We start from the raw sequence: 16,893 nt of genomic DNA, 5'->3' as shown, positions 1-16,893 counted from the left end.
ATGGAGGTAAGAAAACTTATTACCTCCATGGTTACATAGAAGTAAGGAACTCCGTGATAAGTGTTGGGGCGTAGAAAGGTATTGCAACTCCCCGTTGACTATGCGAAAAAATAATTCAAAATAACGATTCATGGTTTCCCTCTGGTAATTTTGTCCGATATTAAACGACAAACAAATATTACTACATTGAAGGAAATAAAACACTGAATCTAAAACGATGTCGAAATTCTCGATTCAGTGAATGGATATCGTAAAATAGGCGTAGGTCTGTGGTGTAATTTGTTACGTCCGTCACTATGTCCAAATGGAAAAATGTTTTTTTGTCTTTTTAGGGGGTGCGGGAAGATGTTACAAAGTATTATATGAGTTGTATCACTCCAATACATCCCTTGTAATGACTGATCGGGTACTGATATTTCAGCAGTCAGAGTACTAGTGATACGTAATTGCAAAAATTATAATATTCAGAACTTTATTAAACTAACATTTCTCATCATATTTGCGCTTATGGATATAATAAATACATTAATATTTGAGGTTAATCAAGTGACTTGCAGCTTTTCCCGTCGGATACGTCATACTGTGGTTCCTCGACAAGTGGTCTCTGATAATGTATACCCTGTTCGTTTCGATCCTGCATAGTGTTGGATTCTATAGTCAGTTAAACCCGACACCAATACACCATGTTATTGGAAGGAACATCGCTTTATAAAGTTTGAGAAATACTACAGTCTATCATGATTAAATACAATACTAGTAGAGAAACTTATTTAAATTTCACATCCTCTAATAAAAAATGTACTTAAAGCGCGGTGGTCGTCGCGCAGCGCGTGTTCAAATTTCATGTAAATAAACAATGTATTTTACAAGCGTTGTATACGTCGCTATGAGTCCCATATCGAACAGGACGCGGCGTGACGACTGCCGCCCTTTAATTCATCCCAACCATTTCCTTATATTAAAATGGCGTATTTCAGGTCAAACTTTGACACTTCCTCATATATAGAATGCCTGCAGCATTTAAATGCAACATTTTTCTGTCAGTATTTTAGTAAATTGAGGTTACTAGATTTTTGTTACTATAGTCCAGATTCACAGTGTCATAATTTCAAGCTAAACTATACTGCGTTGGGGGCAACCACTAAACTACATTCCTATATCCAGCCGGCGTTCGCCTGAATCTAGATGACAGTTTACTAATCACAAAACAATACTTTTTCCAAAGTGATTGTGACATGGTTGACAATTTGCATGGATCTATTTATATTCCTGCAAATCATATGCAAGTAGTTTTCAAAGATACATGATCCAAGTACAAGTCTGGTCTACCTTCAGTTATATTGTATTCCTAATTTGCTTTTGTTTTTAAAATGGTTGAAATACCTGGCGTGATTCACTCTAACATGAACATAGAATAAATCAACCTGTTATTAGTTGTTCCCCGAAGTGATAAACAAATATATCTTCATTTTTGAAATAATTCAATTTATATTATTTTTTATTCAGTTACACGAGCTTTCAGAATATATGTACCACATTTTGTGACTAATGTCACCTTTAATGATAAGGCATACATACAAAATAGTATCTTGCTGATAATATGATAATCGTAGTAATAGTAATTCAATAGTAAAGTCACAGATCTTTGTTGGGCTTGTTCTCTCCCACATACGGGCTTCCTCGTTTAGACGTCGTCACAGTGCACGACATGTATGTACGACTTCTTTGCAGATTACAATTACACTGATCATAGAGCACGATGTTTCGACACTTGGTGGCGCTTTTGTTCTTGGGCTGCATAGCCGCTAAAATCCCGGAAATTCGATACTATCCCCCCGGAGAAGCAATTGAAAACAGTTACATCGTAGTCTTAAAGGTATGTGACAATTGTATTCATATGACGTCATGACCAGAACAGAATCGAATAAAATATCTTGCTTCCCGAAATCATGAAACATAGAGTAAAGGTTTGTTATTATAATACAAATCCCTGAGTGGAGCAAGTTTATAACTGGAACCTACAGCATGTGTACGTGTACCACTCTACTAACGCCTAGATACAGTTCTAGTAATATCTCATTGTGCAGCCTAGAATCTATGTGACATTCCACTCGCTATACACCACTCCACTAACGCCTAGATACAGTTCTAGTAATATCTCATTGTGCAGCCTAGAATCTATGTGACATTCCACTCGCTATACACCACTCCACTAACGCCTAGATACAGTTCTAGTAATATCTCATTGTATAGCCTTGAATCTATGTGACATTCCACTCGCTATACACCACTCCACTAACGCCTAGATACAGTTCTAGTAATATCTCATTGTATAGCCTAGAATCTATGTGACATTCCACTCGCTATACACCACTCTACTAACGCCTAGATACAGTTCTAGTAATATCTCATTGTGCAGCCCAGAATCTATGTGACATTCCACTCGCTATACACCACTCCACTAACGCCTAGATACAGTTCTAGTAATATCTCATTGTGCAGCCTAGAATCTATGTGACATTCCACTCGCTATACACCACTCTACTAACGCCTAGATACAGTTCTAGTAATATCTCATTGTGCAGCCAAGAATCTATGTGACATTCCACTCGCTATACACCACTCTACTAACGCCTAGATACAGTTCTAGTAATATCTCATTGTATAGCCTAGAATCTATGTGACATTCCACTCGCTATACACCACTCTACTAACGCCTAGATACAGTTCTAGTAATATCTCATTGTGCAGCGTAGAATCTATGTGACATTCCACTCGCTATACACCACTCCACTAACGCCTAGATACAGTTCTAGTAATATCTCATTGTGCAGCCTAGAATCTATGTGACATTCCACTCGCTATACACCACTCCACTAACGCCTAGATACAGTTCTAGTAATATCTCATTGTGCAGCCTTGAATATATGTGACATTCCACTCGCTATACACCACTTTACTAACGCCTAGATACAGTTCTAGTAATATCTCATTGTGCAGCCTAGAATCTATGTGACATTCCACTCGCTATACACCACTCCACTAACGCCTAGATACAGTTCTAGTAATATCTCATTGTGCAGCCTTGAATCTATGTGACATTCCACTCGCTATACACCACTCCACTAACGCCTAGATACAGTTCTAGTAATATCTCATTGTGCAGCCTAGAATCTATGTGACATTCCACTCGCTATACACCACTCCACTAACGCCTAGATACAGTTCTAGTAATATCTCATTGTATAGCCTAGAATCTATGTGACATTCCACTCGCTATACACCACTCCACTAACGCCTAGATACAGTTCTAGTAATATCTCATTGTGCAGCCTAGAATCTATGTGACATTCCACTCGCTATACACCACTCTACTAACGCCTAGATACAGTTCTAGTAATATCTCATTGTGCAGCCTAGAATCTATGTGACATTCCACTCGCTATACACCACTCCACTAACGCCTAGATACAGTTCTAGTAATATCTCATTGTGCAGCCTAGAATCTATGTGACATTCCACTCGCTATACATCACTCTACTAACGCCTAGATACAGTTCTCGTAATATCTCATTGTGCAGCCTTGAATATATGTGACATTCCACTCGCTATACACCACTTTACTAACGCCTAGATACAGTTCTAGTAATATCTCATTGTATAGCCTAGAATCTATGTGACATTCCACTCGCTATACACCACTCCACTAACGCCTAGATACAGTTCTAGTAATATCTCATTGTGCAGCCTAGAATCTATGTGACATTCCACTCGCTATAAACCACTCCACTAACGCCTAGATACAGTTCTAGTAATATCTCATTGTATAGCCTAGAATCTATGTGACATTCCACTCGCTATAAACCACTCTACTAACGCCTAGATACAGTTCTAGTAATATCTCATTGTATAGCCAAGAATCTATGTGACATTCCACTCGCTATACACCACTCCACTAACGCCTAGATACAGTTCTAGTAATATCTCATTGTGCAGCCTAGAATCTATGTGACATTCCACTCGCTATACACCACTCCACTAACGCCTAGATACAGTTCTAGTAATATCTCATTGTATAGCCTTGAATCTATGTGACATTCCACTCGCTATACACCACTCTACTAACGCCTAGATACAGTTCTAGTAATATCTCATTGTGCAGCCTAGAATCTATGTGACATTCCACTCGCTATACACCACTCTACTAACGCCTAGATACAGTTCTAGTAATATCTCATTGTGCAGCCAAGAATCTATGTGACATTCCACTCGCTATACACCACTCTACTAACGCCTAGATACAGTTCTAGTAATATCTCATTGTGCAGCCTAGAATCTATGTGACATTCCACTCGCTATACACCGCTCCACTAACGCCTAGATACAGTTCTAGTAATATCTCATTGTATAGCCTAGAATCTATGTGACATTCCACTCGCTATACACCACTCTACTAACGCCTAGATACAGTTCTAGTAATATCTCATTGTGCAGCCAAGAATCTATGTGACATTCCACTCGCTATACACCACTCTACTAACGCCTAGATACAGTTCTAGTAATATCTCATTGTACAGCCTAGAATCTATGTGACATTCCACTCGCTATAAACCACTCCACTAACGCCTAGATACAGTTCTAGTAATATCTCATTGTGCAGCCTAGAATCTATGTGACATTCCACTCGCTATAAACCACTCCACTAACGCCTAGATACAGTTCTAGTAATATCTCATTGTATAGCCTTGAATATATGTGACATTCCACTCGCTATACATCACTCTACTAACGCCTAGATACAGTTCTAGTAATATCTCATTGTATAGCCAAGAATCTATGTGACATTCCACTCGCTATACACCACTCCACTAACGCCTAGATACAGTTCTAGTAATATCTCATTGTGCAGCCTAGAATCTATGTGACATTCCACTCGCTATACACCACTCTACTAACGCCTAGATACAGTTCTAGTAATATCTCATTGTATAGCCTAGAATCTATGTGACATTCCACTCGCTATAAACCACTCCACTAACGCCTAGATACAGTTCTAGTAATATCTCATTGTGCAGCCTAGAATCTATGTGACATTCCACTCGCTATACACCACTCCACTAACGCCTAGATACAGTTCTAGTAATATCTCATTGTGCAGCCTAGAATCTATGTGACATTCCACTTGCTATACACCACTCCACTAACGCCTAGATACAGTTCTAGTAATATCTCATTGTGCAGCCTAGAATCTATGTGACATTCCACTCGCTATACACCACTCTACTAACGCCTAGATACAGTTCTAGTAATATCTCATTGTATAGCCTAGAATCTATGTGACATTCCACTAGCTATACACCACTCTACTAACGCCTAGATACAGTTCTAGTAATATCTCATTGTGCAGCCTAGAATCTATGTGACATTCCACTCGCTATACACCACTCCACTAACGCCTAGATACAGTTCTAGTAATATCTCATTGTGCAGCCTAGAATCTATGTGACATTCCACTCGCTATACACCACTTTACTAACGCCTAGATACAGTTCTAGTAATATCTCATTGTATAGCCTAGAATCTATGTGACATTCCACTCGCTATACACCACTCCACTAACGCCTAGATACAGTTCTAGTAATATCTCATTGTGCAGCCTAGAATCTATGTGACATTCCACTCGCTATACACCACTCTACTAACGCCTAGATACAGTTCTAGTAATATCTCATTGTATAGCCTTGAATCTATGTGACATTCCACTCGCTATAAACCACTCTACTAACGCCTAGATACAGTTCTAGTAATATCTCATTGTATAGCCTTGAATCTATGTGACATTCCACTCGCTATACACCACTCCACTAACGCCTAGATACAGTTCTAGTAATATCTCATTGTGCAGCCTAGAATCTATGTGACATTCCACTCGCTATACACCACTCCACTAACGCCTAGATACAGTTCTAGTAATATCTCATTGTGCAGCCAAGAATCTATGTGACATTCCACTCGCTATACACCACTCTACTAACGCCTAGATACAGTTCTAGTAATATCTCATTGTATAGCCTTGAATCTATGTGACATTCCACTCGCTATACACCACTCCACTAACGCCTAGATACAGTTCTAGTAATATCTCATTGTGCAGCCTAGAATCTATGTGACATTCCACTCGCTATACACCACTCCACTAACGCCTAGATACAGTTCTAGTAATATCTCATTGTGCAGCCAAGAATCTATGTGACATTCCACTCGCTATAAACCACTCCACTAACGCCTAGATACAGTTCTAGTAATATCTCATTGTGCAGCCTAGAATCTGTGTGACATTCCACTCGCTATAAACCACTCTACTAACGCCTAGATACAGTTCTAGTAATATCTCATTGTATAGCCTTGAATCTATGTGACATTCCACTCGCTATAAACCACTCCACTAACGCCTAGATACAGTTCTAGTAATATCTCATTGTATAGCCTAGAATCTATGTGACATTCCACTCGCTATAAACCACTCTACTAACGCCTAGATACAGTTCTAGTAATATCTCATTGTGCAGCCAAGAATCTATGTGACATTCCACTCGCTATACACCACTCCACTAACGCCTAGATACAGTTCTAGTAATATCTCATTGTGCAGCCTAGAATCTATGTGACATTCCACTCGCTATACACCACTCCACTAACGCCTAGATACAGTTCTAGTAATATCTCATTGTGCAGCCAAGAATCTATGTGACATTCCACTCGCTATACACCACTCTAGTAACGCCTAGATACAGTTCAAGTAATATCTCATTGTGCAGCCTAGAATCTATGTGACATTCCACTCGCTATACACCACTCTACTAACGCCTAGATACAGTTCTAGTAATATCTCATTGTGCAGCCAAGAATCTATGTGACATTCCACTCGCTATACACCACTCTACTAACGCCTAGATACAGTTCTAGTAATATCTCATTGTACAGCCTAGAATCTATGTGACATTCCACTCGCTATAAACCACTCCACTAACGCCTAGATACAGTTCTAGTAATATCTCATTGTGCAGCCTAGAATCTATGTGACATTCCACTCGCTATAAACCACTCCACTAACGCCTAGATACAGTTCTAGTAATATCTCATTGTATAGCCTTGAATATATGTGACATTCCACTCGCTATACATCACTCTACTAACGCCTAGATACAGTTCTAGTAATATCTCATTGTATAGCCAAGAATCTATGTGACATTCCACTCGCTATACACCACTCCACTAACGCCTAGATACAGTTCTAGTAATATCTCATTGTGCAGCCTAGAATCTATGTGACATTCCACTCGCTATACACCACTCTACTAACGCCTAGATACAGTTCTAGTAATATCTCATTGTATAGCCTAGAATCTATGTGACATTCCACTCGCTATAAACCACTCCACTAACGCCTAGATACAGTTCTAGTAATATCTCATTGTGCAGCCTAGAATCTATGTGACATTCCACTCGCTATACACCACTCCACTAACGCCTAGATACAGTTCTAGTAATATCTCATTGTGCAGCCTAGAATCTATGTGACATTCCACTCGCTATACACCACTCCACTAACGCCTAGATACAGTTCTAGTAATATCTCATTGTGCAGCCTAGAATCTATGTGACATTCCACTCGCTATAAACCACTCCACTAACGCCTAGATACAGTTCTAGTAATATCTCATTGTATAGCCTAGAATCTATGTGACATTCCACTCGCTATAAACCACTCCACTAACGCCTAGATACAGTTCTAGTAATATCTCATTGTATAGCCTAGAATCTATGTGACATTCCACTCGCTATAAACCACTCCACTAACGCCTAGATACAGTTCTAGTAATATCTCATTGTGCAGCCAAGAATCTATGTGACATTCCACTTGCTATACACCACTCTACTAACGCCTAGATACAGTTCTAGTAATATCTCATTGTGCAGCCTTGAATCTATGTGACATTCCACTCGCTATACACCACTCTACTAACGCCTAGATACAGTTCTAGTAATATCCCATCGTGCAGCCAAGAATCTATGTGACATTCCACTCGTTATAAACGACTCCACTAACGCCTAGATACAGTTCTAGTAATATCTCATTGTGCAGCCAAGAATCTATGTGACATTCCACTCGCTATACACCACTCCACTAACGCCTAGATACAGTTCTAGTAATATCTCATTGTGCAGCCTAGAATCTATGTGACATTCCACTCGCTATACACCACTCTACTAACGCCTAGATACAGTTCCAGTAATATCTCATTGTGCAGCCTAGAATCTATGTGACATTCCACTCGCTATAAACCACTCTACTAACGCCTAGATACAGTTCTAGTAATATCCCATTGTGCAGCCAAGAATCTATGTGACATTCCACTCGCTATACACCACTCCACTAACGCCTAGATACAGTTCTAGTAATATCTCATTGTGCAGCCTAGAATATATGTGACATTCCACTCGCTATAAACCACTCCACTAATGCCTAGATACAGTTCTAGTAATATCTCATTGTGCAGCCTAGAATCTATGTGACATTCCACTCGCTATACACCACTCTACTAACGCCTAGATACAGTTCTAGTAATATCTCATTGTGCAGCCTAGAATCTATGTGACATTCCACTCGCTATACACCACTCCACTAACGCCTAGATACAGTTCCAGTAATATCTCATTGTGCAGCCAAGAATCTATGTGACATTCCACTCGCTATACACCACTCTACTAACGCCTAGATACAGTTCTAGTAATATCTCATTGTGCAGCCAAGAATCTATGTGACATTCCACTCGCTATACACCACTCCACTAACGCCTAGATACAGTTCTAGTAATATCTCATTGTATAGCCTAGAATCTATGTGACATTCCACTCGCTATAAACCACTCCACTAACGCCTAGATACAGTTCTAGTAATATCTCATTGTATAGCCTAGAATCTATGTGACATTCCACTCGCTATAAACCACTCCACTAACGCCTAGATACAGTTCTAGTAATATCTCATTGTGCAGCCTAGAATCTATGTGACATTCCACTCGCTATACACCACTCTACTAACGCCTAGATACAGTTCCAGTAATATCTCATTGTGCAGCCTAGAATCTATGTGACATTCCACTCGCTATACACCACTCTACTAACGCCTAGATACAGTTCTAGTAATATCTCATTGTGCAGCCTAGAATCTATGTGACATTCCACTCGCTATACACCACTCTACTAACGCCTAGATACAGTTCTAGTAATATCTCATTGTGCAGCCTAGAATCTATGTGACATTCCACTCGCTATACACCACTCCACTAACGCCTAGATACAGTTCCAGTAATATCTCATTGTGCAGCCAAGAATCTATGTGACATTCCACTCGCTATACACCACTCCACTAACGCCTAGATACAGTTCTAGTAATATCTCATTGTGCAGCCTAGAATCTATGTGACATTCCACTCGCTATACACCACTCTACTAACGCCTAGATACAGTTCTAGTAATATCTCATTGTGCAGCCAAGAATCTATGTGACATTCCACTCGCTATACACCACTCCACTAACGCCTAGATACAGTTCCAGTAATATCTCATTGTATAGCCTAGAATCTATGTGACATTCCACTCGCTATACATCACTCTACTAACGCCTAGATACAGTTCTAGTAATATCTCATTGTATAGCCTAGAATCTATGTGAAATTCCACTCGCTATACATCACTCTACTAACGCCTAGATACAGTTCTAGTAATATCTCATTGTATAGCCTTGAATCTATGTGACATTCCACTCGCTATAAACCACTCCACTAACGCCTAGATACAGTTCCAGTAATATCTCATTGTATAGCCTTGAATCTATGTGACATTCCACTCGCTATACACCACTCTACTAACGCCTAGATACAGTTCTAGTAATATCTCATTGTGCAGCCAAGAATCTATGTGACATTCCACTCGCTATACACCACTCCACTAACGCCTAGATACAGTTCTAGTAATATCTCATTGTGCAGCCTAGAATCTATGTGACATTCCACTCGCTATAAACCACTCCACTAACGCCTAGATACAGTTCTAGTAATATCTCATTGTATAGCCTTGAATCTATGTGACATTCCACTCGCTATAAACCACTCCACTAACGCCTAGATACAGTTCTAGTAATATCTCATTGTATAGCCAAGAATCTATGTGACATTCCACTCGATATACACCACTCTACTAACGCCTAGATACAGTTCCAGTAATATCTCATTGTGCAGCCTAGAATCTATGTGACATTCCACTCGCTATACACCACTCTACTAACGCCTAGATACAGTTCCAGTAATATCTCATTGTATAGCCTTGAATCTATGTGACATTCCACTCGCTATACATCACTCTACTAAAGCCTAGATACAGTTCTAGTAATATCTCATTGTGCAGCCTAGAATCTATGTGACATTCCACTCGCTATACACCACTCTATTAACGCCTAGATACAGTTCTAGTAATATCTCATTGTATAGCCTAGAATCTATGTGACATTCCACTCGCTATACACCACTCTACTAACGCCTAGATACAGTTCTAGTAATATCTCATTGTGCAGCCAAGAATCTATGTGACATTCCACTCGCTATAAACCACTCCACTAACGCCTAGATACAGTTCTAGTAATATCTCATTGTATAGCCTTGAATCTATGTGACATTCCACTCGCTATAAACCACTCCAATAACGCCTAGATACAGTTCTAGTAATATCTCATTGTATAGCCTTGAATCTATGTGACATTCCACTCGCTATACACCACTCTACTAACGCCTAGATACAGTTCTAGTAATATCTCATTGTGCAGCCCAGAATCTATGTGACATTCCACTCGCTATAAACCACTCCACTAACGCCTAGATACAGTTCTAGTAATATCTCATTGTATAGCCTAGAATCTATGTGACATTCCACTCGCTATAAACCACTCCACTAACGCCTAGATACAGTTCTAGTAATATCTCATTGTGCAGCCTAGAATCTATGTGACATTCCACTCGCTATAAACCACTCCACTAACGCCTAGATACAGTTCTAGTAATATCTCATTGTGCAGCCTAGAATCTATGTGACATTCCACTCGCTATACACCACTCCACTAACGCCTAGATACAGTTCTAGTAATATCTCATTGTGCAGCCTAGAATCTATGTGACATTCCACTTGCTATAAACCACTCCACTAACGCCTAGATACAGTTCTAGTAATATCTCATTGTGCAGCCTAGAATCTATGTGACATTCCACTCGCTATACACCACTCTACTAACGCCTAGATACAGTTCCAGTAATATCTCATTGTGCAGCCTAGAATCTATGTGACATTCCACTCGCTATACACCACTCTACTAACGCCTAGATACAGTTCTAGTAATATCGCATTGTGCAGCCTAGAATCTATGTGACATTCCACTCGCTATACACCACTCTACTAACGCCTAGATACAGTTCTAGTAATATCTCATTGTGCAGCCTAGAATCTATGTGACATTCCACTCGCTATAAACCACTCCACTAATGCCTAGATACAGTTCTAGTAATATCTCATTGTGCAGCCTAGAATCTATGTGACATTCCACTCGCTATACACCACTCTACTAACGCCTAGATACAGTTCTAGTAATATCTCATTGTGCAGCCTAGAATCTATGTGACATTCCACTCGCTATACACCACTCCACTAACGCCTAGATACAGTTCCAGTAATATCTCATTGTGCAGCCAAGAATCTATGTGACATTCCACTCGCTATACACCACTCTACTAACGCCTAGATACAGTTCTAGTAATATCTCATTGTGCAGCCAAGAATCTATGTGACATTCCACTCGCTATACACCACTCCACTAACGCCTAGATACAGTTCTAGTAATATCTCATTGTATAGCCTAGAATCTATGTGACATTCCACTCGCTATAAACCACTCCACTAACGCCTAGATACAGTTCTAGTAATATCTCATTGTGCAGCCTAGAATCTATGTGACATTCCACTCGCTATACACCACTCTACTAACGCCTAGATACAGTTCCAGTAATATCTCATTGTGCAGCCTAGAATCTATGTGACATTCCACTCGCTATACACCACTCTACTAACGCCTAGATACAGTTCTAGTAATATCTCATTGTGCAGCCTAGAATCTATGTGACATTCCACTCGCTATACACCACTCTACTAACGCCTAGATACAGTTCTAGTAATATCTCATTGTGCAGCCTAGAATCTATGTGACATTCCACTCGCTATACACCACTCCACTAACGCCTAGATACAGTTCCAGTAATATCTCATTGTGCAGCCAAGAATCTATGTGACATTCCACTCGCTATACACCACTCCACTAACGCCTAGATACAGTTCTAGTAATATCTCATTGTGCAGCCTAGAATCTATGTGACATTCCACTCGCTATACACCACTCCACTAACGCCTAGATACAGTTCTAGTAATATCTCATTGTGCAGCCTAGAATCAATGTGACATTCCACTCGCTATACACCACTCTACTAACGCCTAGATACAGTTCTAGTAATATCTCATTGTGCAGCCAAGAATCTATGTGACATTCCACTCGCTATACACCACTCTACTAACGCCTAGATACAGTTCTAGTAATATCTCATTGTATAGCCTAGAATCTATGTGACATTCCACTCGCTATACACCACTCTACTAACGCCTAGATACAGTTCTAGTAATATCTCATTGTGCAGCCAAGAATCTATGTGACATTCCACTCGCTATACACCACTCTACTAACGCCTAGATACAGTTCTAGTAATATCTCATTGTATAGCCTTGAATCTATGTGACATTCCACTCGCTATACACCACTCCACGAACGCCTAGATACAGTTCCAGTAATATCTCATTGTATAGCCTAGAATCTATGTGACATTCCACTCGCTATACATCACTCTACTAACGCCTAGATACAGTTCTAGTAATATCTCATTGTACAGCCTAGAATCTATGTGACATTCCACTCGCTATACACCACTCTACTAACGCCTAGATACAGTTCCAGTAATATCTCATTGTGCAGCCTAGAATCTATGTGACATTCCACTCGATATACACCACTCTACTAACGCCTAGATACAGTTCCAGTAATATCTCATTGTGCAGCCTAGAATATATGTGACATTCCACTCGCTATACACCACTCTACTAACGCCTAGATACAGTTCCAGTAATATCTCATTGTATAGCCTTGAATCTATGTGACATTCCACTCGCTATAAACCACTCCACTAACGCCTAGATACAGTTCTAGTAATATCTCATTGTATAGCCAAGAATCTATGTGACATTCCACTCGATATACACCACTCTACTAACGCCTAGATACAGTTCCAGTAATATCTCATTGTGCAGCCTAGAATCTATGTGACATTCCACTCGCTATACACCACTCTACTAACGCCTAGATACAGTTCCAGTAATATCTCATTGTATAGCCTTGAATCTATGTGACATTCCACTCGCTATAAACCACTCCACTAACGCCTAGATACAGTTCTAGTAATATCTCATTGTATAGCCTTGAATCTATGTGACATTCCACTCGCTATACACCACTCTACTAACGCCTAGATACAGTTCTAGTAATATCTCATTGTACAGCCTAGAATCTATGTGACATTCCGCTCGCTATACACCACTCTACTAACGCCTAGATACAGTTCCAGTAATATCTCATTGTATAGCCTTGAATCTATGTGACATTCCACTCGCTATAAACCACTCCACTAACGCCTAGATACAGTTCTAGTAATATCTCATTGTATAGCCTAGAATCTATGTGACATTCCACTCGCTATACATCACTCTACTAACGCCTAGATACAGTTCTAGTAATATCTCATTGTATAGCCTAGAATCTATGTGACATTCCACTCGATATACACCACTCTACTAACGCCTAGATACAGTTCCAGTAATATCTCATTGTGCAGCCTAGAATCTATGTGACATTCCACTCGCTATACACCACTCTACTAACGCCTAGATACAGTTCCAGTAATATCTCATTGTATAGCCTTGAATCTATGTGACATTCCACTCGCTATAAACCACTCCACTAACGCCTAGATACAGTTCTAGTAATATCTCATTGTATAGCCTTGAATCTATGTGACATTCCACTCGCTATAAACCACTCCACTAACGCCTAGATACAGTTCTAGTAATATCTCATTGTATAGCCTAGAATCTATGTGACATTCCACTCGCTATACACCACTCTACTAACGCCTAGATACAGTTCTAGTAATATCTCATTGTATAGCCTTGAATCTATGTGACATTCCACTCGCTATAAACCACTCCACTAACGCCTAGATACAGTTCTAGTAATATCTCATTGTATAGCCTTGAATCTATGTGACATTCCACTCGCTATAAACCACTCCACTAACGCCTAGATACAGTTCTAGTAATATCTCATTGTATAGCCTTGAATCTATGTGACATTCCACTCGCTATACACCACTCTACTAACGCCTAGATACAGTTCTAGTAATATCTCATTGTATAGCCTAGAATCTATGTGACATTCCACTCGCTATACACCACTCTACTAACGCCTAGATACAGTTCTAGTAATATCTCATTGTGCAGCCCAGAATCTATGTGACATTCCACTCGCTATAAACCACTCCACTAACGCCTAGATACAGTTCTAGTAATATCTCATTGTATAGCCTAGAATCTATGTGACATTCCACTCGCTATAAACCACTCCACTAACGCCTAGATACAGTTCTAGTAATATCTCATTGTGCAGCCTAGAATCTATGTGACATTCCACTCGCTATACACCACTCCACTAACGCCTAGATACAGTTCTAGTAATATCTCATTGTGCAGCCTAGAATCTATGTGACATTCCACTCGCTATACACCACTCTACTAACGCCTAGATACAGTTCCAGTAATATCTCATTGTGCAGCCTAGAATCTATGTGACATTCCACTCGCTATACACCACTCAACTAACGCCTAGATACAGTTCTAGTAATATCTCATTGTGCAGCCTAGAATCTATGTGACATTCCACTCGCTATACACCACTCTACTAACGCCTAGATACAGTTCTAGTAATATCTCATTGTGCAGCCTTGAATCTATGTGACATTCCACTCGCTATAAACCACTCCACTAACGCCTAGATACAGTTCTTGTAATATCTCATTGTGCAGCCTAGAATCTATGTGACATTCCACTCGCTATACACCACTCTACTAACGCCTAGATACAGTTCCAGTAATATCTCATTGTGCAGCCTAGAATCTATGTGACATTCCACTCGCTATACACCACTCTACTAACGCCTAGATACAGTTCTAGTAATAGCGCATTGTATAGCCTAGAATCTATGTGACATTCCACTCGCTATACACCACTCTACTAACGCCTAGATACAGTTCTAGTAATATCTCATTGTGCAGCCTAGAATCTATGTGACATTCCACTCGCTATACACCACTCCACTAACGCCTAGATACAGTTCCAGTAATATCTCATTGTGCAGCCAAGAATCTATGTGACATTCCACTCGCTATACACCACTTCACTAACGCCTAGATACTGTTCCAGTAATATCTCATTGTGCAGCCTAGAATCTATGTGACATTCCACTCGCTATACACCACTGTACTAACGCCTAGGTACAGTTCTAGTAATATCTCATTGTATAGCCTAGAATCTATGTGACATTCCACTCGCTATACATCACTCCACTAACGCCTAGATACAGTTCCAGTAATATCTCATTGTGCAGCCCAGAATCTATGTGACATTCCACTCGCTATAAACCACTCCACTAACGCCTAGATACAGTTCTAGTAATATCTCATTGTGCAGCCCAGAATCTATGTGACATTCCACTCGCTATAAACCACTCCACTAACGCCTAGATACAGTTCCAGTAATATCTCATTGTGCAGCCAAGAATCTATGTGACATTCCACTCGCTATACACCACTGTACTAACGCCTAGGTACAGTTCTAGTAATATCTCATTGTGCAGCCAAGAATCTATGTGACATTCCACTCGCTATACACCACTCTACTAACGCCTAGATACAGTTCTAGTAATATCTCATTGTGCAGCCTAGAATCTATGTGACATTCCACTCGCTATACACCACTCTACTAACGCCTAGATACAGTTCTAGTAATATCTCATTGTGCAGCCTAGAATCTATGTGACATTCCACTCGCTATAAACCACTCCACTAACGCCTAGATACAGTTCCAGTAATATCTCATTGTATAGCCTTGAATCTATGTGACATTCCACTCGCTATAAACCACTCCACTAACGCCTAGATACAGTTCTAGTAATATCTCATTGTATAGCCTTGAATCTATGTGACATTCCACTCGCTATACACCACTCTACTAACGCCTAGATACAGTTCTAGTAATATCTCATTGTGCAGCCTAGAATCTATGTGACATTCCACTCGCTATAAACCACTCCACTAACGCCTAAATACAGTTCCAGTAATATCTCATTGTATAGCCTTGAATCTATGTGACATTCCACTCGCTATAAACCACTCCACTAACGCCTAGATACAGTTCTAGTAATATCTCATTGTATAGCCTTGAATCTATGTGACATTCCACTCGCTATACACCACTCTACTAACGCCTAGATACAGTTCTAGTAATATCTCATTGTGCAGCCAAGAATCTATGTGACATTCCACTCGCTATACACCACTCCACTAACGCCTAGATACAGTTCTAGTAATATCTCATTGTGCAGCCCAGAATCTATGTGACATTCCACTCGCTATA

At 39.9% G+C, this 16,893-nt stretch overlaps 1 protein-coding gene across 1 annotated transcript in view; it reads left to right on the top strand.

Annotated features, from left to right (window-relative positions):
• Nucleotides 1-16,893, top strand: part of LOC100377577 (uncharacterized) — a 30,464-nt gene continuing 13,571 nt past the window's right edge. The window contains exon 1 of the mRNA XM_085508219.1: nucleotides 1-6. Coding sequence (XP_085364345.1) covers nucleotides 1-6 — 6 coding nt within the window. The remainder of the gene's footprint in view (nucleotides 7-16,893) is intronic.

The sequence above is a fragment of the Saccoglossus kowalevskii genome, chromosome 14 (assembly GCF_978046115.1).
Source record: "Saccoglossus kowalevskii chromosome 14, keSacKowa6.1, whole genome shotgun sequence".
Lineage (NCBI taxonomy): Eukaryota > Metazoa > Hemichordata > Enteropneusta > Harrimaniidae > Saccoglossus > Saccoglossus kowalevskii.
Note: the sequence above shows the minus strand (reverse complement) of the source record. Positions and strands in the feature narration are given on the sequence as shown.